Genomic DNA, 24,047 nt, shown 5'->3' with positions numbered 1-24,047 from the left:
GCTTTACCACCTAAACCAGTGGTCGACAAACTGCGGCTCGCGAGCCACATGCCACTCTTTGGCCCCTTGAGTGTGGCTCTTCCACAAAATACCACGTGCGGGTGCATGTACAGTGCGATTGAAACTTCGTGGCCCATGCGCAGAAGTTGGTTTTTGGCCTGGGCGAGTCTATTTTGAAGAAGTACTGTTGATATTTGTCTCTGTTGACTAATGAGTTTGCCGACCACTGAGTCCTAAACACTTAAAAGGTTGTAATAAAATGCAACAGTGAGAAGTTAGAAGAGTGCCTTAATCGCACCCTGCTGATCAAAACCCTTCTGATAGGCAAATTTCTTTTGTAAATTATTACTTAGTGTATGGATTATATGGTTTGCTCAAGTCTCTGATTCAGCAGACATTTTTGGCAGAAAAAGTGCTGTTTCCTGTAACCCCATATTTTGGAGACTGGTTTGACAATAGATTTCTCTTTTCCTTTAGACCTGTCCAACCTTCCAGATAGAACTCCACCCTCATCTCCAAAGAACACAGGCAAAGATGTATCAGCATGAACCATTTATTGCCAACTCTCTAATATCATATACTAATGGGCCTGACAATTCACTCAGGAGTATTAGGGATGGGGGCCAGGAGGTAGGGAGTGTGATGAAAGTACAGCATGTGAGGACCGGCAGCCGACGGGCAGACTTCGTGCCTAGCCTGCTGGCGACCAGTCTTGGTCAGCTAAGCTACCTTGGACAGGGAGGAGCTCGGCCCGGACAAAAACCCTCAACTCTCCTTTGGCCATCCCATCCCAGGCTTCCAGCCCTCCCCCCTGCTTCCACATTCATAGTCCTGTGTGGGTGAGGGAGACGTAGGGAGGTAAGAAGCTCTCTAACTGTCAGGCTTGTGGGCGCTACCAGCTGAGCATGGGGTTCCCAGGCTAGTCCTTGGCTGGAGAAGGCCTTCGAGGACTTGGGCCTTCATTGCAGTATCTTCAGACAGGTCGGGAGGAGGGATGGGGCCTTGCCCTTAGGGGGCTGCCCTTCCTCCGTGGCGTCCAGAAGCTGCTGCATGTAACAGGAGGTGCCGAGCAGCATGTGGCCTGTGGCCTGCATGCTGAAGAGGGCCCAGCGAAGAGCTTCCCTGGGTGGAAGGAGAAGGCAGCAGAGTTAAAATACAGAGAAAACTCCTGGCTGCATCTCCTAAATGCTCCTCCCCCATGCTCTCTTACTAATTTCATAACTTGCAGAGTGATATGCAAATAGGAACAGATGCTGCCTTCCCCCAGCAAATGGGAAAGGGTCTACAGGCATTACCTGCAATTGTACCTTAATTGAGATGTCCAAAATTCAAGCTCATTTAACAAGGCCATTTATTTATTTGTTTGTTTAATTTATTTTTTTAATCCTCACTGGAGGATATTTTTTCCATTGATTTTTAGAGAGGGTGGAAGGGAGGAAAAAGGAGAGGAACAGAGAAAGAAAGAAACGTTGATGTAAGAGACACATTGATTGGTTGCCTCCCACATGTACTCTGATTGAACCAAAACCAAGATACGTGCCCTTGACCAGGAATCTAACCCGAGACCCTTGGGTCCAACAAGACCTATTACTTTTGTAATACTACTTGGACCAACCAATATAACATGATCTACATCTCATGTTATGTAGATGATGTTATATTGATCTACAAAACATGAAGATCATAACTCTGCCCTTCACAACATCTGTTGTAGACCCTGGGATCATAGTGATCCCACACAGGGTTAGGAGGTTGAAATAGCATAAATCACTTAACATGGGGTCTGATGTGTAGAAGAGTAGGGGAAATGTGGGGCCAAGAGTAACTAGTTGAATGCTTGACCATTTTAACTAAGTTCTTAGCCAAATCTTTTTAAAAGATAGATGAGAGTCACTAGTGGTGTCAGTCCCAGAGGGGATTACTTCCTGGTTGATAATAAAACTTGTCTTCTATTTACCATCATTCAATAAATTCTGGTGGAAGCCCTGGCCAGTCCCGATATGCTAAGATTTCGGGTTCAATCCCCGGTCAGGGCACATACAAGAAGCAACTAATGAATGCATAAATAAGTGGAACAACCAATCAATGATAAGTGGAACAACCAATCAATGTTTTTTCTCTCTCTCCCTCTGTCTCTAAAAATAAATAAATAAATAAATAAATAAAATTCAGATGGAGGTAGTGGTGGGGGATAGAAAGACAATTAGAGCCATAAACATCTACACATAAAAATACTTTGAAATTCTCTGAAATCAATAAAAAATATATTTAAATATATGTATTTTTTTAGGAAGGGAGAGGAATAGAGAGTTAGAGACATGGATGAGAGAGAAACATCAATCAGCTGCCTCCTGCAAGCCCCCTACTGGGGATCAAGTCCATGACCAAAGTACATGCCCTTGACCAGAATCCAGGACCCTTCAGTCCTCGGGCCAAGGCTCTATCCACTGAGCCAAACCAGTTAGGGCTATTTCAGCATTCTTTTTTTTTTTTAAATACATTTTTATTGATTTCAGAGAGGAAGGGAGAGGGAAAGAGAGATAGAAACATCAATGATGAGAGAGAATTATTGATTGGCTGCCTCCTGCACTCCCCTTACTGGGGATCGAGCCCAACAACCTCAGCATGTGCCCTGACCAGAATCTAACCTGGGGCCTTCCAGTTCGCAGTCCAACACTCTATCCACTGAGCCAAACCAGCTTGGGCTATTTCAGCATTCTTGATGGACATACATATAGGTGAGGTTTTGAATTCTCCCTGGAACTGATTGTAACTTCTTTTCTCTCATTAATTAGTAAATTCAATAAAATCTCTGACACATGTTCATTTTTAACAGTTGACTAGAAGACTACTTAGGAAAACTTAGTATTTTAAGTGAAAAAAATAATTGTTATAATAGAAGATAATTAGAAAAACTAAATCTATCCCAGTTCTACCTGGAGGAGTATGTGTACCCCTTGGCATACATGAGTGAAATGTAAAGCACTAGTTCAGCCGTAAGATCTAGCACATGCTGTCATGCTTTGTCAGCATCAATACCAGTTCCAGGCCCTAAAAGGCTGAGGTCCATGTGAGCAGATAGGGGCTCTCCCATTGCTGCATACCCACCCTGCCCCCAGCGAATCCCAATTCACTCACTTCATGACGCGCTTGGCCCCATAGCAGTGAAGATTGTAGGAAAGGGAGTATGTGCCGTAGAGAGTTGCCTTTACATTCAGGCAGCCAATGAAGTCCTGTGGGTTCAACTTGTACAGGTCAAAGGTTACTCGGGCCACGTCGATCTTCTTGGCAGGCTTACGGGAGAGGGAGAGTTGGTACCTAGAGCCCTGCATCAAGACAAGTGTGTGGTTGGCACCCCTCAAGGACTTCTAAAGCCAATGTTCTCCCTCCACAGGCGGCACCTCACCTGGTCTGATGGGGGCTGCCATTTCTGCCCCTTCTGGAGGGCCATGAACACTGTGTCGTCTGCCAGGGTTTGGAAATACTCTTCTGTCTCTACCACTGTGCCATCTTCCTCCAGCACCAGGAAGAAGGGCTTGTCTGCCAGCATCAGGGTGTCCCGGACCTGGGGAACAAGGTTAGTGATGCTTCTGCCACCCCCACACAGCCACAGAGCTGGTATGGGGAAGACCCACATCACATCCGAGGGAAAGAAGAAGTGGCCCAGGGTCTATGGAATGGGACTGCAGCTCAGGCTCTTTCTGTGAGATCACCATCCAAAGACTGTATTGTGGGATCTCTTGGTACCTGGCATCATGGTTAATATTCTAGAAGAGTGCTGTCCAGTAAAAATATAATGGAAGTTATATGTGTAAATTTCTATTGAGATATAATTCCTATGCTATAAAATTTGACCTTTTAGAGTACAGAATTTAGTGTTTTCCCCTACATTCACAAAGTTATGCAACCACCACCACTACCTAATTTCAGAATCAAAAGAAACCCAGTACCCATTAGTAGTCATTCCCCATTTCCCAACCCATAACAACTTCTACTTTATAGGATTTGGCTGTTCTGGACATTTCATGTAAACAGAATCATACATTATGTGGTCTTTTTAAAAAATATATATTTTATTGATTTTTTACAGAGAGGAAGGGAGAGGGATAGAGAGTTAGAAACATTGATGAGAGAGAAACATCGATCAGCTGCCTCCTGCACACCTCCTACTGGGGATGTGCCCGCAACCAAGGTACATGCCCTTGACTGGAATCGAACCTGGGACCCTTCAGTCCACAGATTGATGCTCTATCCACTGAACCAAACCGGTTAGGGCCATTATGTGGTCTTTTTACACTAGCTTCTTAGTATGTTTCAAGGTTCACCCATGTTGCAACATGATTCCCTCCTCTTTATGGTTGAATCATATTCTAAAATATAGATATACTACATTTTTAATTGATTCATCAATTATGCTGTTATGATTATTCATGTACAAATTTTTGGGTGAAAATATATTTCCTGTTTTCCTGGGTGTATGCCTAGGAGTGACACTGCTGAGTCATATAGTCAACCCCATGTTTAACTTTTTAAAAAATACATATATTCCATTGATTTTTACAGAGAAGAAGGAAGAGGGATAGAGAGCCAGAAACATCAATGAGAGAGAAACATCAATGAGCTGCCTCCTGCACACCCCCCACTGGGGATTGAGCCTGCAACCAAGGTACATGCCCTTGACCAGAATCGAACCCAGAACCCCATAGACTGATGCTCTATCTACTGAGCCAAACCAGTTAGGGCTCCATGTTTAACTTTTTAAGGAACTACCAAACTGTTTTCAAAAGGAGCTGCATCATTTTATATTCCCACCAGCAATGTATGAGGATTCCAATTTCTACACAACCTCATCAACACTTGTTATTGTCTATCTTTTATTTTAGTCAGGCTATTGAGAGTGAAGTGATTCTGATTTACATTTCCCTAATGACTAAGATGTTGAATACATTTTTATGTGTTATTACCCGTTTGTATTACATTCTTTACAGAAACATCCACTCAAACTCTTTGTCCATTTTTAAATAGGTTGTCTTTTTATTATTGAGTTATGAGTTCTTTATATAGCCTGGATACTCGATCCTTATGAGATATGTGATTCACAAATATTTTCTCCCGTTCTGTGGGTTGTCTTTTCATTTTTTCATAGTGTCTGTTGATGCAAAACAAATTCCCCCCCCCCTTTGGTTCGTTGTGCTTTGGTGCCATATCTAAGAAACCAAGGTCATGAAGACTTACACCTATGTTTTCTTCTAAGGGTTGTATAGTTTTAGATCTACATTTAGCTCTTTAATCTAGTTTGACTTAATTTTGTACATAGTGTGAGGTAGGGATCCAGTTTTATTCTTTTGCAGGTGGTTATCCCATTGTGCCACCACCATTTGTTGAAAAGGGTATTCTTTCTCTATTGAGTAGTCTTGGCACCCTGTAAAAAAATCAATTGATCGTAGATACATGGGTTTATTTCTGGACTTTCAATTCTATTCCATTGATTTGAATTTTCTAATAGCATACCCTGGCCGAAGTGGATAGGGCTTCGACCCAGTGCACTGAAGGGCATGTACCTGGGTTGCAAGTTTGATCCCTGTCTGGGCACTTCAGAGAGGCAGAGAGGCAACCAATTGATGTGTCTCTCTCACACTGATGTGTGTGTCTCTCTCTTTCCCTCCTTCCCTTCCAAAAATCACTGGAAAAAATATCCTCTGGTGAGGATAAATAAATAAATAAATAAATAAATAAATAAAAATTTTAATAGCCACTTTAAAATAAAAACAGGTGGAATTACTTGTAATATATTTAATTCAATATAAAATATATATAACTAAGATAAAAAATTTATAAGATTTTACATTTTTTCCATATTAAGTCTTCAAAATCTTATATGCACTTTATATGTAAACACATCTCAATTTCAACTAGATAAATTTCAAGAATTTAGTAACCACATATAGCTAGTAGCTACTGCATTGGATAGTGCAACTCTAGCGATAAAGAGACATAGGTTTGAATTCTAGCTTCTCTACTTCATTGTTCTGAACTTAAGTCACCTCATTTCTCTAAACTAGTTTCATAATCTAAAAAGTTGAGGCAAGTACATTAGAACCCTCACAACAATTAAATGCAAAAGTGTGAGATGATAGCTTAGGTTTAAATCCCAGTGAATAAACTTGGCCTCTGCCCCTAGAAAATGGGAATAATTGTAACTATCTCAAGGTGATGATTATAAGAAATGCTATATAAGTCATTTGGCAGAGTCCATAGTCCATAGTGTGCATTTACTAAAATTTATACTATACTAATTAAAATGGAAAGAGACCCATGACATGTTATAGGATGAAAAGTCAGCTCTATACTACATAACCCCATTTAAGTTATATATAAGGATAGACTATTTAGGACAGTCACAGTCACACCATTAGTTCTTTTGGAATAGGAGAATTTTCACTTTACTTTTCTTGGATTTGTTAGAGAACATATTTTTCGCTTAAAATCCTTTAATATAGGCCTGGGATGAGCAACACAGCAACAGCAATGAACACACTTAACTCCCAGATCTTGGTTTCTGAATACCATTCTTCACTAAAATGAAGCAGACCTTCTTAGAAAAAATGGTGAACTCTAGGGCTAGGGAAGGAAAAGTACAAGATGAGCCTGTAGTACCTTGTTGTGCCAGAAAGTCAGAAAGCACAACACAGAAATAGGGCTGAAGGGAGTCTCACTGGCCAAGTCTGGGACAATTTGAGCATCAATAAATAATCTGTTACCATCCTTATATCCCATTTAAGTGGGGATACTTGAGTCCTTTTTGATATAAGTAAGTAAATAAATTGAAGTTTAGATGCAGAATGAGATTTTACTTAGTGCTAAGTACATCCTTAGAAAATAATTAACAGAAAGGAAAAAATAATAACTTTATATAGAGAAGCCTGACTGTACCTTTAAAAACTTTTTTTTTTTTACTTAATGAGAGAGAGAGAGAGAGAGAGAGAGAGAGAGAGAGAGAGAGAGTTGTTGTTCCACTTATTTTTGTATGTGCTCTGACCGGGGATTGAACTCTCAACCTTAGTATTTGGGACAACACTCCCACTAACTGATCTACCTGTCCAGGGCCCTGACCATACCTTTTTATTCAAATATTCAAAGTTAAACAGTAATGTGACAAATCAAAATTGTATGCAATTAAATAATTCTAAACTAAAGAAGCGTAAACAAAATAACTGGCTTTTAATCTTCAAAATAGTAAAGGTCATGAATGTCAAGGAAATTGAGGAACTGTTTCATACTGAAGGAGACTAAAGAGGTGCACAGTTTTGGCCAGTGTGGCTCAGTGGTAGAGCATCAGCCAGTGCACCAAAGGGTGGCGGGTTTGATTCCTGGTCAAGGGCAGGTACCTGGGTTGCAGGTCTCTCCCTGGTGCAGGTCTCTCTCACATCAATGTTTCTCTCGCTCTCCCTCCCACTCTCTCTAAAAATCAATGGGAAATTATCCTTGGGTGAGGATTAAGCCAGAGAGAGAGAGAGAGAGAGAGAGAGAGAGAGAGAGAGAAGAGAGAGAGAGAGATGCACAATTCCCTGGCCAGTAGCTCAGTTGGTTAGAGCATCCTCCAATACACCAAAGTTGTGGGTTCAATCCCCGGTCAGAGCACATACAAGAATCAACTAATCAATGCATAAATGGAACAACAAATCAATGTCTCTGTCTCTTCCTCTTCATTTCTCTCTCTCTTTAAAATCAATAAATTAAAATTTTTTTAAAAAGAGAGATTCACAATTAAATAGAATACTTGATCCTGACCTGGGTCCTTTTGCTACAAAGCACATTATTGGAATAATTGCAAACACTTGAATGTAGTATCAAGATCAAATGGTAGTTATATAATATTGTATTTTGCCTGATTTTGATGGTTGTATTGTGATTATATAGGAGAATATCCTTGTCTGGAGAAAACACACATTGATGTATCCAAGAATGACAGGCATTAGGTCGGCAACTTGCTCTCAAGTGCTTCAGGAAGTCTCATTGCTCTTGCAAATTTTGTTAGTTTGAGATTGTTTCAAAATTAGTTTTCATTTTAAAAAATCCTCCAATGGCTTACTGTTATCTTTTTTTAAAAAAATGTATTTTTATTGATTGCAGAGAGGAAGGGAGAGGGAGAGAGAGAGATAGAAACATCAAAGATTAGAGAGAATCATTGATCATCTGCCTCCTGAACACCCCCTACTGGGGATTGAGCCCGCAATCCTGGCATGTGCGCTTGACCAGAATTGAACCTGGGACCCCTCAGTCCGCAGGCCAACGCTCTATCCACTGAGCCAAACCAGCTAGAGCTTATCTTTTAACATGAAACCCAACTGTTCTCTGCCATGGCCAAATAAAGGACTTCATACCCTGGTCTCTCCCAACCATATCTCCTTACCCTCTCTCCCCTCATTTTCTCTGCTCCTTTCTTTCTGTTGCCAAATTTGGAAAGTTAGTCTAGATAGAAGGATGTCTTCCTAATTCCAAGTAGACTTCACTTCTGACCTATGGTCCATCTTAGAAAGCTGTCCCTCCCTGCATCCTCTGCAGTTAGGGCTCTGAATAGGAATTCCCAAACTCAGTGGCTATAACAATCTCCTGAAGAATCTGCTAAAATGACAATTCCTGTGCCTCACTCATGACCTAATCAGTCTCAGGGGGAGAAGTCTGGGAAGCCATGTGTTAACAAGGCCATTGTAATGCATAAGGTGGTCCCTGAACCTCAGTGTGAAAAATAGTGCAGAGTCTAGATTCAAGTGTGAAAGAGCCCTTTTGATTCAAGGCACAAGAAATGCAACCTGGCACAACCGGAAGCCTCACAAGGGAGGGGAAATTGGCTTCCAGGAAGAATGGACCTAATTCAGAGAAATGGGGGAGAGAACCTAGAATAGAGGGTTAGGTCGGCTATGATTTTTTTAATACTTTTTTATTGACTTCAGACATGAGGGGAGAGGAAGATAGAAACATCAATGATGAGAGAGAATCCTTGATTGGCTGCCTCCTGCACATCCTCTACTGGGGATGGAGCCTGCAACCCGGGCATGTGCCCGTGACTGGAATTGAACCTGGGACCCTTCAGTTCGCAGGCTGATGCTCTATCCACTGAGCCAAACCAGCTAGGGCGAGCTATGATTTCTATATGTTAAACAGACTAGTAATTGGAAGCCTAATTCAAACATTTGATCTGTGTCAGGCACCTGGACTTGCAGATGAGCAGGGTCCCACCCCCTGGAGCTGATAAGCTAGTGAGGCAGTGAAGCACATGACTAATATGGAGCCAGAATAGATGAGCTGTAGGCCGGGCAACGGAGGAAGATACCCCCAAGCAGTGGAGAGGAAGCTGGAAATGGGGAAGGGTGTCATTCTTGCCTCCTGTGACTACCATCCACAAGCGTTGTATAGCCTTGGTTTTCTCCCCTGGAAGCTTCCCTGGTTAACAGTTTGAAGAAAGTCTTCTACAGCTATTAAAAAATCCTTACGTGGAAGGTCAGTATAGGAAGCAGACTGAGGAGAACTGCCCTGGCTGAAGGGAGGAGATGGATGGAGAAGGGAATGTCTAAAATCTTGCCCATTTCCCTAGCTTCCAGGCACTTCTACAAGTTTAAGAACGACTGTAAAAGGCAACCTAAGGATCCTTCCAGGGAGCAATTATGCTCTGAAAATACCACTGATGTTGATATAGGAAAGCAATATACTGCCCTCCCCCTGTCAACAGACAGACAACACTAATCAGCTGGACAGCACTCCAGGCAGGCACTACCAACCCACTTGACCTGGCCTGAGAAAGGAAATCTTTTCGCCATATGAGCCATGAACTTCATCCTTACTGAACTTGCAGCTCATGACCTGGAGGACAGAGGCAGCAGGCAGGGCCAACTCTGAGCCAAGGTCCCAGTGGTTGTGCTGTGCAGAGGTCAGGCCCGCCCCTCACCTTGTGGAGGAGGTCCTCCAGGCTGTGCGCCATGATGCCCTTCCGCACACTCCGGTCCTGGGTGCTCACTCTGCAGGGCCGGGCTCTGAGGGGCTCCGGGCTGGGCTCCGACAGCAGCTGCTGGGTGACCACCGAGGTGCTCACTGCCACATACCTGGGGGTGGTTTGGGGCATTAGAATAAGCTGCCTGCTGCTTCCCAGCTCTCACCCCATAGCAATCCCTGTAGGCTGAGTTCACCATATTCCTCCTCCCCTACCACCTACCAGGCCTGCTCTAGATAGTCTTACTCAAAAGTCAGCCACATCAGTGCATCTGAGACTTTAATGGACATGCAAGTCCTGTGGGGATCTTGGTGAAATGCAGATTCTGATTCAGTAGGTCTGGGTGGAGTGTGAGATTCTATGTGTCTCAAGTGATATTGACTCTGCGGGTTCTCAGACCATGAAGGGGAACGGAGTGAGAGAAGACCCACCCCGCATTCCCCCAATTCCACTTTCCTCTCTTGGCCTCACTCTTCTCACCTGTAAAGTGAGATAAAGTGGCGAAGCTGACGTCAGTGTAAGGTGTTTTTGTACTCTGACATAACACAATGTAGAACCAAAGGAGTGGAGGGAACCTGGGTTTTGGAGACAGGCAGGCAAAGTTAGAATCCTGACCCCACTATCCATTTGCTAGGTAATCGAAAGCATCCACTCTGTGCCCCAGTTCCCTCGTCTATTAACTTGGCATAATCATCCCCACTTCCCAAAGTCATGGTGAGGCTGAAATGAGATCAAGAATGAAAGCACAAGCATAGTGTGGTGGTAATCTTGGGTCCCATTACAGAGCCCCTGAATCAGAATCTACACTTTACAAAGATACACAAGTGACTTATGTGCCACTGAAATTTGAGAAGTTCTGCCCTACCGCTCACAGGTAGCTCCCCTTCCCTTTCACCCTCGGCTCTCCTCACCTGGAGAGGGACTTGGGGTTGAGAAGGCTGAGGGACTTCATGGCGTATTCCATCCTCGTCAGCTGGACTGCATTGGACCTGGGAAGGAAGCAGAAACAGGTCATTACCGTGGACTGGGAGGGTTTCCGTTCTCTCATCATTTGACACAGAACCACCCCACCCCCATCCAGCAAGCTTCCACCCTGCTCTCCCCTCTCAATTCACAGACACCCTCCTCAGCCTTTTTCTGTCCAGCCCTGTGCACACCGACGGTGACCAAGTTGGAGACCCCCTCAGTGCCCAGGCTCAGCCCCACTCAGCTGCTCCACCCTCCCTAGTACCACTCACTCCATGTTTCTCTCACTCTGGCTCTGCTCACACTGATCAGGGATCCCAAGTTGGAGCTAAAGACGCCCGGCCTGGTTAATTCCTGTCCCCGGGGGCAGAGTCCACTTTATGCTGGCAGGAGGTGAGTCACACCACCTCACACTGCTGGGGACTGTTCCCTCAGCTGTAGTCCAGAGACATCACAGGCCAGGCCTCACAGGCCAGGCAGCCCAGGCTAAGCCTGCTCTCTCCCGTAGGTCCTTGAGCAATCCAAACCCTCCTGAGGCTTCCCACTGACTAAAGGGACTTTGTGAGATGATGGAGAATGTTCTACATCTGTTCTCTCTGTTTCCATAGCTACTCGCCCAATGTTGCTATTGAGCACTTAAAATGTTGCTAGGATGCCTACGAGGCTGGATTTTTAATTATTTTTAATGCTAACTGAATTTAAATAGCCATGGTGTCTTATGGCTCCTGGCAACCATACTGGACAGTATAGCTCTAGCTGACAGCTTTGGGCTCACCTGCTACCACTTTATCTCCTAAACCTCTATGCTCCAGCTTTGCATGTTCCAAGCATGCAAACGGCAGTCCCCTCCACCTGCAATGCCTTCCTCTGGCCCAGAGCTAAATGTTTGTAGCTTTGGAGCCCTAGTTGCATTGCTTTCCACTCCTTAGAAAGCCTTCGTACACAGCTCACAGAATTTCCCCTTCAACCTGCCCTTCCTACTTCTTAGCCAAGTGTCTATTTCTGTCTTAGCCCCCTGAGATGTTCTCCCTAATCCTAGCCCCCAGCACAGCAAGGACCTGGCACAGAATAAGGGGTTCAAGGAGCAGTCATGGAAGAAAAGCCCCCTCCACAGTCAGGTAAAATCACTCTTTCCTTCTAACGACGTGGGGAAGGGGGCTCCTCAGACCTGCCTTGCCTGTGAAAGCTCACTACCCAAGTCTGCTTGTTTGGGCCTCACTCCTCACTCCCATTCCCTATCCATAGCAAAACTCTGCCAAGCCCCACCTCACCTGCTCTCTAAGAGCCAAAAAACAAAACACCACAAAACAAAAAACTCCTTACCTCCCCCTCACAGTCTCCTAACCTCCTTATAGTACTGCCCTGCTCAGCTCAGCCCTCCCTTCATTTTATTTCCAGCTCCCGGGGGAAGCCCCTCCCCTGGCCTTCAGTGCCAGCTGGGGAAAAGAGCATGGGGAGTGAGTGTACAGCTTTCTCCCTTGGGATTTCAGGCCAATCTAACTTCCAGAAAATGTCCCAAAGGAGGGCAGGAGGCATGTTACGACAGCTTTGGGACAGCGTCTGGCCCAGGACATGGCAGCAGGCACAGAGGGCACAGAAAACAGGCCCACGTGGGTTGTGGCTCCAGCACTGCCCGAGTTAGCTGTCTGAGTGCAGACAAATTGCCGTATGCCTGTGCACTCCAATTTCTCTCCCTGTACTACAGGGAATAATGATTCCTGTGTCAAAGGATTGAGTGCCCTGGCCGGTTTGGCTCAGTGGATAGAGCATCGGCCTGCGGACTGAAGGGTCCCGGGTTCGATTCTGGTCAAGGGCACATGCCCTCGTTGCAGGCTCAGTCCCTGGTGGGGGGCATGTAGGAGGCAGCCAATCAATGATTCTCTCTCATCATTGATGTTTCTATCTCTCTCCTCCCTTCCTCTCTGAAATCAATAAAAATATTTAAAAAAATAAAAGTAAAGGGCTTTGCAACAAAGACACTTAATAGAATATTGGTGTTATTAATGATATAATTATTTAATAATAGCAGAGACGAAGACTAGCAGACTAGCTGAAATGTGTAGTGATTTAGAGGGTAAGATCTATGACCCATCAATTCTACTCCTAGATAGATAGACAGATAGATAGATAGATAGATAGAAAGAAAGATAGATAGATAGATAGATAGATGTGTATATATATAGTATCCAAGAGACATAAAAACATATATCCATACAAAAACGTATCCATGAGTGTTCATAGCATTATTCACAATAGCCAAAAATTTGAAACAACCCAAGTGTTCATCAATTGATGAATGAGTAAAAAAAAATGTGGTATATCCGTAAATAGAATATTATTTGTCAGTAAAAAGGATAGATGCTGTTACATGGATGAACTTTAAAAAAACATGCAGAGTGAAAGAAGCCATTCACGGCAAATCACATATATATTTTTATGATTCCACTTGTATGAAATATCCAGGACAGGCAAAACTATAAAGGTAGAAAATATATTAGTGGTTGCTTAGGGCTGGGGCTAGGTAATGGGAGAGGAATGGATAAGGGGTTTCTTTCAGAGGAGTAAAAAATGTTATAATCCATTAATCTAATCATAACTTATTTTGGAGATGGTTGCACAACCCTGTAAGTGTACTAAAACCCATTGAATTGTATACTTAAATGGGAGAATTGTATAGTATGTAAATTATATCTCAATAATGCAGTTTTTTTAAAAAGAGTCCAGCTCAGTGTGGCTCAGTGGTTGAACGTTGACCCATGAACAGGGGGTGCCTGGTTCGATTCCCAGTCAGGCACATGCCTGGGTTGCAGGCTCAATCCCTAGTAGGGAGTGTGTGGGAGGCAGCCAATCCATGTCTCTCTCATTGATGTTTCTATCTCTATATCCCTCTCCCTCTCTCTAAAATCAATAAAAGCATATTTTTTTTAAAAGAAAAAAAAGTCCAAGTCTTGGCCGATTTTCTCAGTGGTTAGAGCTCAGCCCCGCATCCTGAAGGGTCTCAGGTTCGATTCCCAGTCCAAGGCACATACCTGGGTTGCAGGTTCGATCTCTGCCCCTGGTCGGGGCACATGTGGGAGGCAACCAAGTGATGTGATGTGTTTCTCTCCCTCTCTCTCTCTCCCTGAAAAAACAATGGGAAAAATATCCTCAGGTGAGGATTAACAAATAACTAAATACATAAATAAATAAATAAGAATCCAAGCTCGTCTTCCACAGGGGTTTTCACACTAGTGCATCATAATCACCTGGAGGGTTTGTTAAAATTCAGATTGCTGGCTCTACCCCAGAGTTTCTGACTCAGTATGTCTGGGGTGGGGCCTAAGAAAGTGTATTTCTAACAGATTTCTAGGTGACGCTGAAGCTGTGGCTCCTTAGGTACAGTCTAGCAGTCTAGCCCTAGCTATATGATGAAACTCCTCTAAGCTTCAGTTTGATCTGACAAATGGGAATTAAAGATACTAGTAACTCCTACCCCACTGGGTTGTCCTAAAGATTAAATGAGATAATCATGAGATGCACTTGCTGTAGAGCTTAGTACATTTGTCAGGCTCAATAAATAGCTATTATAACTATAACTACTATTATATTATTATTATTTAGACCCAATCCTTCCCTGAAGGAGCTCCCAGGCAACCATCTTTCATTCATTCAACAACTATTTATTAGTCACTTACTATGTGCCAGCCTTCCTAGAGGCTGACAATATACCAGGAAACAAGGCGGCCTTGTCTCACACTTCAAGGAGCTGACATTACTGGAGGCGGGGGGAGAACTCTGACCATGAACAAATATGCAAATAAAATAATTTCAGATAATGATGCTCTGGGAAGAAAACAAAACCAGGTGATTTGATAACAAGTGGCTGGAGAGCTAGATTGGCCTTGGGGTTAAACGTCTGAGGGGAGGGGAGCTTTCAGCTAATTCCTGACTGGTGAGAAACCAGCCTTTTGAAGTCCTGGAGTATCTTAGTCCATTTGGGCTGCAATAAATGAATACCATATACTAGCAGCTTATGAACAAGAGAAATTTATTTCTCACAATTCTGGAGCCTGGCAAGATGAAGACACTGGTAGATTTAGGGTCTGCTGAGGACTGGCTTCCTGGCTCGTAGCCCTCTTCCCTCTGTGTCCTCCCCATGATGGAGGAGAGAGGGAGTCTCTTTATAAGGACATTAATCCCACCTCCCAAAAACCCCACCTCCAAATTCCATCACATTGGGGATGAGGCTTCAGCATAACGACAGAGTGGGGGAGGCACAAATATTCAGTCTACATATTCTGCCTCGGCCTGTAAGCCAGATTTTGAAGTCCTGTGGAGAGACATTACCACCTCTCCCCAGGCAGAGGAAACATCAAAAGGATTTGAGAAGGGAATGGGCAGGATGAAGAGACAGGAACACACATCACTGAACTTTAAGGCAGACCAAGAGCCAGAAGGAAAGTATAAACAGCCGGTTTGGCTCAGTGGATAGAGCATCGGCCTGTGGACTGAAGCGGTTCTGGGTTGAATTCCAGTCAAGGACATGTCAAGGGCACCTCGGTTGCAGGCTCAATCCCAGATACATCAATGTTTCTCTGTCTCTCCCTCTCCCTTCCACTCTCTCTAAAAATCAATGGACCAATCAGAAAGGATATATGCACCCCTATGTTCATAGCGGCACAGTTCACCATAGCTAAGATTTGGAAATAGCCTAAGTGCCATCAGCAGATGAGTGGATTAAAAAACTGTGGTACATCTACACAATGGAATACTACGCTGCAGTAAGAAAGAAGGAATTCTTACTATTTGCAACAGCATGGATGGAACTGGAGAGCATTATGCTAAGCGAAATAAGCCAGTCAGAGAAAGATAAATATCACATGATCTCACTCATTTGTGGAATATAATGAACAACATAAACTGATGAACAAAAACAGATCCAGAGACAGAGAAGCATCGATCAGACTGTCAAACCTCAGAGGGAAGGTAGGGGAGGGTGGGGGTAAAGGGGAGAGATCAACCAAAGGACTTGTATGCATACATATAAGCCTAACTAATGGACACAGACACCAGGGGGGTGAGGGCATGAGTGGGAGGGTGGGGGGCAATGGGGGGGATAAGGACACATATGTAATACCTCAATCAATAAAGAAAAAAAATAAAAATCAATGGAAAAATATCCTCGGGTGAGGATTAACAAACAAACAAAAATAATAATAAAACAAAAAGTTTAAAAAAGGAAACTATAAACAAATACTTCAGGGAGAAAGACCTGGGGAAAGAGTTGCAGGCCCTCCCTTGGACAGTCACACCTCAAACATTTATTGAACGTGTGTTTGGTGTCCCGTGATAGGTGAATGGATGACTCAGAAGCAGTCTGGCCCTGACGAACACGGGTACATCATGGACTGTGTACACAATAAAGACAAAGATAACCACAAGTCAAAGACAGAGAATATCTGCCAGAGGGGAGGGCTGGGAGGTGGGTGGGTAGAGATGGAGTGAAGAAATGGGAGAATGGCTCCATGAACCTGAAGATTTTTCACAGTGCGTAGAAGAGGATGATTTTGGCTCAGTTGGATTTATTTATTCAACAGCATTTATTGAACTTTTACACTATTTTTGAGACACCTTGGAGTTGAGAAGGTCTAGCTATGACTCAGAATTGAGAAGTAAAAAAAAAAAAAGTATACATTGGCCCTGGCCAGTGCAGTTCAGCTGGTTGAGTGCGGTCCTGTGCATGAAAGGCTGCTGGTTTGATTCCCAGTCAGGGCACATGCCCAGGTTGCAACTTGATCCTCCGTGGGGGTCAAGCAGGAGGCAGCCAATGGATGTTTGACTCTCACATCAATGTTTCTCTCATTAGCACTGTCCCTCTCTCTCTAAAAAATAAAATTCAATAAATTAAAAAAAATTATGCCCTAACCGCTTTGGCTCAGTGGATAGAGCGTAGGCCTGCGGACTGAAGGGTCCCAGGTTTGATTCCGGTCAAGGGCATGTACCTTGGTTGCAGGCACGTCCTCATAGGGGGTGTGCTGGAGGCAGCTGATCGATGTTTCTCTCTCATCTATGTTTCTAACTCTCTATTTCTCTCCCTTCTTCTCTGTAAAAATCAATAAAATATATTTTTTTAAAAATTATACATGCAACTACATTAAAAATATTCGGCATGTTAACTTGTAATATCAGGAGTAAAGTCAAAGACACACAATGAAGAGGAAAAATGTATTGCAACTAATATTATAAACAAGAGGCCAATCTCTCTCTCTCTCTCTCTCTCTCTCTCTCTCTTCCCTCTTCTATCTATATATAAATTAAGAAGATAAACAGCATGGTGGAAAAATGGGCAAAGAATATGAACACAGTTCAGGGAAATGAAATATGAATGACCCTTAAACATATAAAAAGATGCTTCATTTCTTTCAGATAACATAACTAAATTTTATTTTATGTATTTTTTTTTGTTGGGATAAAATGTACGTAACATTAACCATTTTAAGTGTACAGTTAGTGAAATTAAGTACTTTCACATTACTGTGCAACCATTACCACATTCATCTCCAGAACTTTTTTTGTCTGCCTTTCCATTTCTTTTTCAAAAAATGTTTTTGTTTATATTTTAAAAAAACACACACATATTTTTATTGATTTCACAGCAGAAGGGGTAGAGAGAAAATAATTGATCAGCTGCCTTCTGCATGTCCCCTACTGGGGATCCAGCCGGAAACCAGGGCTTGTGCCCTGACCTAGAATCCAAATCTGACCTCCTGACCACACTCAATCACTGAGCCACACCTGGCCGGCTTCCTTTTCATTTCTTTACCCTTTAACAACTCCTCATTCCCTCCTCCCCCTGCCCCTGGCAGCCATCATTTAAATTTCTTCCTCTACATAATGTATTTTTCTTTCGTGGCCTGGACCTTTTTGAAAAGTACAGCCCAGTTATCTTGCAGAGTGTCCCTCAATTTGAATTCATCTGTCGTCTCATCATGATTAGATGCAGGTTAAGTATCTCTGGCAGGAATGTCACAGAACTGATGCTGTGTATCAGGAGGTACAAGTGGTGGTTTGCCATTAGTGGTCAAATTAATTTTGATTCCTGGTTAAAGGGATTCGCACAAGTTTTCTCCAAAGTTACCGTTTTCTCTTTGCAACGATTACGTAATCCGTGGATAGATATTTCGTGACCGTGTGATGTGCGCTCGCAAAGTCACAGAACCCTCCCAAGCATCAGTTCCCCCATCTGTGGCCGGGGGGGGGGGGGGGGGCAGCGGCCTCTTAAACTCATATTAGAGTCTTAAAAAGGGAAAGTGCTAAAAAAAAAAAATGTCCCCAACTATGAAGTGGGGACAGAGTTTAAGAGAGTCAAAGTGGTCAAAAGTGCTCTGCTCCTGGCAGGCGGCAAAAAGACGACCGCGGCGGGGAGGAGGGGGTGAGGTCAATTTCTTGCTCCCCTCGCCGGAGAGGCGGCCGGGGCGGGGCCGGGGAGATCGCGTGCGCGTGCGCGTGCGCGTGCGCGTGAGGAGACGAACCATAGAGTCGGTCCTCCTGAGACAGAGGGGCCGGAAGTTGTTTCCACAGGCCCGTGTGACGGCTGGGCTTCCGGGGCTGAGACGGCGTGAGGAGGGTCTGCGGGCGGCAGGGGAGCTGCGCGAACGACGCCGGGTTTCGGGGCAGGGCCAGGCCAATGGCGTCTCGGGCAGGGCCGCGAGCCGCCGGCACTGACGGCAGCGACTTTCAGCACCGGGAGCGCGTCGCCATGCACTACCAGATGAGGTATGAAGCGAGGCGAGGGGCACACAGGCCTCCTCCCGGCCGGAGCCCGCCGGGCCTGGGAAGCGACGCCCCCGGCCTCGGGCTCCTCCTCCCCAGCCAGTCCACGCTCACCTGCCAAGTCCCCCCATCCCGGGACGGCCCGGGGCCTGTCCCCAGTCCTGGAAAGCCCAATCGCTCCCATGGGTCCATCCCTTGGTCCACCCAGTGCCTTGAGAAGGTGCAGACCCCCCTGGGCGCCAGGGGTGGTGATGCCGGCCCCGCTGTGTGATCTTGGGAACCTCATTTCTAGTTGAGCCTCAGTTTCCTCACTTGCAGGAGGGAAAAAGGAATCGACCTTTAAGGGCTGGGTGAAGAATTAGTGAGCTAATGATTCGTGTAAAGGACGTAGCCTAAGTTCTAGCACAGAATCGAGTCTGCCCAGTACATGGTAGCTGATGCATTTGGGGGATGTAGACCGTAAAGGCCAGCCTTTCCCTGCCTAAAATGAATTTTATAAACACCCCCACGTAAGGGGTATTTCTACATTACCCCTTCAGCGTTTACTGAGCTCCTACCCAGTAGGCATTTTATGCTAGGCACTGAAGATACAGTGAGCAAAAGCAGACCTGGTCTTTGTATGCATATTACACCTTCAATAAAAAAAGCCTATTAACAAAACAAACAAACAAAAAACTGGTTCCTGTCTTCATGAATCTTGCTCGAGAGATGACTGACTTTCCTACCTTTTCACACTTTCTATAATGAATATTTTTAAAATAAAAAACTTAAAAGATTTTCCCCCCTTAAATCCATTTAACGCTTCCAGAATGCTTTTGCATCTTCCTCTCCAGAGTTTTAAATAACGAGCAGCTCGTTGGACCCTCACTCCATTCTTGTTCTTAAGATCCCTGCCTAAGGGCACCTCCCAGCCCAAGCAAGTATTTTGACGCCGGTGGTGAGCAGAGACTGTCCTCCAGGATGCGAAGAAGATACATTTAGGACCCGAGAGAGTTAGAAGAATAATAAATAATGTACTTCGTTCAATGAAACCGTCTACTCTAGCAGGAGAAGGATGAGCAGCCTGAGCTGGTTTCCTCACTGCCCATACCTCCTTCCTCTGTGCTATACTCCCAGGGTGCAGTCAGTCATCTTTCTAAACACAACCCAGTTACTCTTCTGCCTTTAAACCGACAGTTCATAGACATTGCAGTTTCATATCCTGCTACTCCCCTCCCCACCTAGGATGTATTCCTGCCCTACCCAACCACTGGCTTTCTTGGAACACAAATGCCTGTGTTTTTCTGCCTGCGTGCAATTCAGAACGCCCATCTCCTTTCATCCCTCAGAGCCGAGCTCAAATATCACCCTCTAAATGGCCTTCTCAGATGTCCCCTCCCACGCAGAATTGATTACTGCTTTTTGAGATCCCATGAATCTTGCAACATATATTTACTAGAGCTCTTCCAGTTCGTTTGCTAGTAATTTTTCTTCTGTTCCTGGTGCCCAGCCTCTAGGCAGGAACTAGATCCTATTCACATTCAGATTCTAATGTCCAGTATACTTGCCTGGCATATAGTTGGTCAGAAAATTTTGAATGAAAGGAACTTCTCCCTCTGCTCTGCCCCACAGTGTGACCCTCAAGTATGAAATCAAGAAGCTGATCTACGTGCATCTGGTCCTATGGCTGCTGCTGGTTGCCAAGATGAGCGTGGGACACCTGAGGCTGTTGTCACATGATCAGGTGGCCATGCCCTATCAGTGGGAGTACCCATATTTGCTGAGCATTGTGCCCTCCCTCTTGGGTCTCCTCTCCTTCCCCCGCAACAACATTAGCTACCTGGTGCTCTCCATGATCAGCATGGGGCTCTTTTCCATCGCCCCCCTCATTTACGGCAGCATGGAGATGTTCCCTGCCGCACAGCAGCTCTATCGCCACGGCAAGGCCTACCGCTTCCTCTTTGGGTTTTCTGCTGTCTCCGTCATGTACCTGGTGTTGGTGCTGGCAGTTCAAGTGCATGCCTGGCAGTTACACTACAGCAAGAAGCTCCTAGACTCTTGGTTCACCAGCACACAGGAGAAGAAGCGGAAATGAAGGCTGCCGGATGGACTGAACCCCGGGGTGAAGCCTAGCCCTCCCGTGGAGAAGAGTGAGAGGGTAGGAGAGCTGTTCTAAAATCTCTGTTGTCATTTTGGCAGCTGTGATGTTGGCAGCTGGTGCAAACTAGGCCCAAATTCTGGAAAGCTGCTACTGTTTTCATTAGCTGAGGTGGCAAAATGATATTTAACTTATTCCTGGTTGGCTGGAACTGGGTGAAGAACAGCTGTAAAACCAACTTCGGCTGGTTTAAGTTGAAGCCCTTCAGGATTTTTCGGTTTTAAGACCGACCCTCATCCTTGCTCTTAGTCATTCTCTCCATTTCCATCCATTACCCCTTAGCCACTGAAACTGGAGATGAGGAATCAACCAAGTTCTACTTCCATTTATGGGTGGTTGGGAGGAAACATTAGGAGGCTGCTTTCCCTGCAGACTGTGGTCTCTACTCTGAAGCATTTTAATTACAAAGAACCTCAATAAAGTTATAACTGCCCTGTCTACCCTGTGCCTTGTGCTTGGGATTTACCAGTGTGAATGGTGCATTGCTTGAGTGGCGTTAGACACTAGGAGATAGATGGAAACTCCCTGAGAAACCTGGCAGTGGCCATAGAGAAGGAACTTAAGTCATTAGTTGCCACCCTGTAGCTGATTAGCAGGAACTATTATGGACCATACATTTAATCTCTCCACCTATCAGATGATCCCTTCTCACTTATCCAGCTGGGGTTATGCAGTCTTCTTTTGGTTGTATATTCATGTTTATTATTCAGTGTACAGTGTCAGTTACGTGTCTGATACAGTAGTCCCCCTTATCTGTGGGGGACACGTTCCAAGATCCCCAGTGGCTGCTTGAAGCCTTAGATAGTGCCAAACCCTAAATATACTGTGTTTTTCCTCTACATACCTATCTATGGTAAAGTTTATTTTGTAAATTAGGCACAGTAAGATATTAGCAACAGTAATAAATGAATAATTATATCAATATACTGTAATAAAAGTTATGTGAATGTGGTCTCAGTGTGAGATTTCATCATGCTAGTCAGAACACAGTTTCAACTTCTGAATTATGTATTTCTGGAATTTTCCATTTAATATTTTTGGACTGTGATTAACTAGGCAACTGAAACCACAGAAAGTGAAACTATAGATAAAGGGGGACTACTGTACTATATTATGGTATCCACAATAATTCAAAAGTATTCCTGCACACAGGGAATGTGCAACCTAGGTGAAACATGATACAAATGTGAAACAATATTTGAATGGTATGGAGCAGATAAGTTAAAAATAGAAGTGAAAAGAGATATGTAGCCCTAGCTGGTTTGGCTCAGTGGATAGAGTGTCAGACTATGGACTGAAGGGTCCCGGGTTCGATTCCGGTCAAGGAAACATGCCCAGTTTGCAGGCTCAATTCCCAGTAGGGGGCATGCAGGGAGCAGCTGATCAATGTTTCTCTCTCATCATTAATGTTTCTGTCTCTCCTCTCTTCCTCTCTGAAATCAATAAAAAAAATATTAAAAAATAACAACAAACGAGAACGTGAACTAAAGGTTCTTTCATGCTTAAAAGTGACAGTAAATACTACATGGAAGATGTGTGTCCCTTTAGATATATATAAATGTATAGAGATATAGATATTTTTTAATCTTCACCCAATGTTTATTGATTTTTAAAGAAAAAGAGAAACATCGATTGGCTGGCTCTCTTACGTGCCCCATCCTGGGACTGAACCCAGAACTTAGGTATGTGCCCTGACTGGGAATTGAATTCATAACCTTTTGGTGTATGGTATGACAGTCCAACCAACTGAGCCGTACTGGCTAGGGTCCCTTTACTCATCCATTTGACTTTATGTCTCTGGATGGATAACTGCAGATCTCTTTCCTCTCCAGAGTTCTAGTCATTCTTTTGTTCTATAAACATTAGGTATGTACTCAGTCACTATTAAGTACTGGGAGTACTATCTGACTGCAAAATCTCTTCCTCTAGATGTCCTGATTATTACATCAAACTTAACTCTTTGCCTTCTACCTCATATTCATTCATCTTCCTGCATCCCTATATGCAAGAGAGCACAGCTCTAGATCATCATCATAAGTCCCTACTATGTGCCATTCATTTTTGAACAACCAAAATTCTTAATCTCAGAGATTTCCCAAAGTGTGGTCTCAATGCAGCAGTCCTGTATTATCTCCCAATACTCTCACCACACACTATCTTAGCAGAACCTTTTATGAATCCCCAAGTTGGTTTCATGTTTTCCCAGTTTTCTTAAAATTTTCCCAAATGGCCCTTGGCAGAAAAAAGTTCCCCAGCCCTGAAAGGGACCAAGAAAAGAGAAGGATAGCCCTAGCTGGCTTGGCTCTGGATAGAGCATTGGCCTACGGACTGAAGGGTCTGGGTTTGATTCTGGTCAAGGGCATATGCCTGGGTTGCAGGCTCGATCCCCAGTAGGGGGTGTGCAGGAGGCAGTTGATCAATGATTCTCATCATTGATGTCTCTATCTCTCCCTCTCCCTTCCTCTCTAAAATCAATAAAAATATATTAAAAAGAAAAGAGAAGTGTTAAAGAACAGAACCAAGTTTCTCATTTCATGTACCCAGCATTGAAAGATGCACGATTGCTGCAGGGTGAGGTGACCTTAGGCTCCTCCACTGCCACCATGGGCCCCAGTTTGGGAAGCTGACATGATGAGACATGTGATCACTTACAACTTGTCGCCCTTCAAGTAGTGCGCCTTCCCGCACTACTTCAGCAAGGCATCCCCAACGGGCTGTGCAGCAAGCATTCAGGCGTCCATCCTTGGCGTCCTACGGCCATTTGTAGCATTTTATCTTGTCCACACATGGGGGACCCAGGAGTTTGAGAAATCCAAGAGGAAAAATCCAGCTGCCTATGAAAATGACAAAGGAGCAACTCATGAGGAGGATGGTTCCCTGCCTCTGAAAGACCCTTCTCTGGGAGAGGAGTCGACATTGTATAGTGTCTTGAAGACTCAGTAAACTTCTTGTGGGCTACAGTGTTCTGATTTTGCATTTTTGGGGAGCAGAGTCCTTGGTGTAACTTGCTAATATTCAAGTTAATGAACTCTCTTCCCCAAATGAGCCCCGAACAGTTTTGGCTTGTCTGGGAATTCGGTGAAGGAGTGGGACTCACCCCTTGTTCTACAGTATAATCTACAAGAAAGCAGCTGCAGCTACTCTTGCAAGCTGGCCAGTTGTGGGTGGCATGGACTGTGTGAGTGTACGTTCCTGTCCCTCTGC

The 24,047-nt window shown here is 44.3% G+C and overlaps 3 protein-coding genes across 7 annotated transcripts in view; 2 read left to right on the top strand and 1 right to left on the bottom strand.

Annotated features, from left to right (window-relative positions):
• Nucleotides 1-537: 537 nt before the first annotated feature.
• CIDEC (cell death inducing DFFA like effector c) lies at nt 538-23,515 on the bottom strand. Of its 5 annotated transcripts, none has more exons than XM_023749676.1 (6): nt 23,496-23,515; nt 10,900-10,977; nt 9,947-10,100; nt 3,407-3,565; nt 3,139-3,326; nt 538-1,122 (listed from the first exon to the last, which is right to left on the bottom strand). In XM_023749676.1, the coding sequence occupies exons 2-6, from the start codon at nt 10,950-10,952 to the stop codon at nt 960-962; spliced, it is 717 nt and encodes a 238-aa protein (XP_023605444.1). In that variant the 5' UTR covers nt 10,953-10,977; nt 23,496-23,515; the 3' UTR covers nt 538-959. The 5 variants fall into 5 exon arrangements, with proteins under 5 accessions (XP_023605444.1, XP_023605446.1, XP_006083926.1 ...); XM_023749678.1 differs by lacking the exon at nt 23,496-23,515 and adding an exon at nt 18,466-18,486; XM_006083864.3 differs by lacking the exon at nt 23,496-23,515 and adding an exon at nt 12,278-12,531.
• The window catches only part of IL17RE (interleukin 17 receptor E), a 33,403-nt gene continuing 12,773 nt past the window's right edge, over nt 3,418-24,047 (top strand). Inside the window, exon 1 of the mRNA XM_023749674.1 lies at nt 3,418-3,577. The gene's annotated coding sequence lies outside the window, so the exon portion shown is untranslated. The remainder of the gene's footprint in view (nt 3,578-24,047) is intronic.
• On the top strand, nt 18,509-21,283 carry JAGN1 (jagunal homolog 1). The gene is made up of 2 exons (XM_006083862.3): nt 18,509-18,709; nt 20,318-21,283. The coding sequence occupies exons 1-2, from the start codon at nt 18,621-18,623 to the stop codon at nt 20,778-20,780; spliced, it is 552 nt and encodes a 183-aa protein (XP_006083924.1). The 5' UTR covers nt 18,509-18,620; the 3' UTR covers nt 20,781-21,283.

The sequence above is a fragment of the Myotis lucifugus genome, unplaced genomic scaffold (genome assembly GCF_000147115.1).
Source record: "Myotis lucifugus unplaced genomic scaffold, Myoluc2.0 scaffold_8, whole genome shotgun sequence".
In the NCBI taxonomy this organism is placed as follows: Eukaryota; Metazoa; Chordata; class Mammalia; order Chiroptera; family Vespertilionidae; genus Myotis; species Myotis lucifugus.
Note: the sequence above shows the minus strand (reverse complement) of the source record. Positions and strands in the feature narration are given on the sequence as shown.

Excerpts from the sequence above, each read along its gene's own strand:
- JAGN1 (XM_006083862.3), top strand. The coding sequence starts at position 18,621 with ATGGCGTCTCGGGCAGGGCCGCGAGCCGCCGGCACTGACGGCAGCGAC. Across the intron at positions 18,710-20,317 it reads GCCATGCACTACCAGATGAG|TGTGACCCTCAAGTATGAAA; the intron begins GTATGAAGCGAG and ends TCTGCCCCACAG.
- CIDEC (XM_006083863.3), bottom strand. Across the intron at positions 3,566-9,946 it reads TGGAGGACCTCCTCCACAAG|GTCCGGGACACCCTGATGCT; the intron begins GTGAGGGGCGGG and ends CTTGTTCCCCAG. Across the intron at positions 3,327-3,406 it reads GGCAGCCCCCATCAGACCAG|GGCTCTAGGTACCAACTCTC; the intron begins GTGAGGTGCCGC and ends GTCTTGATGCAG.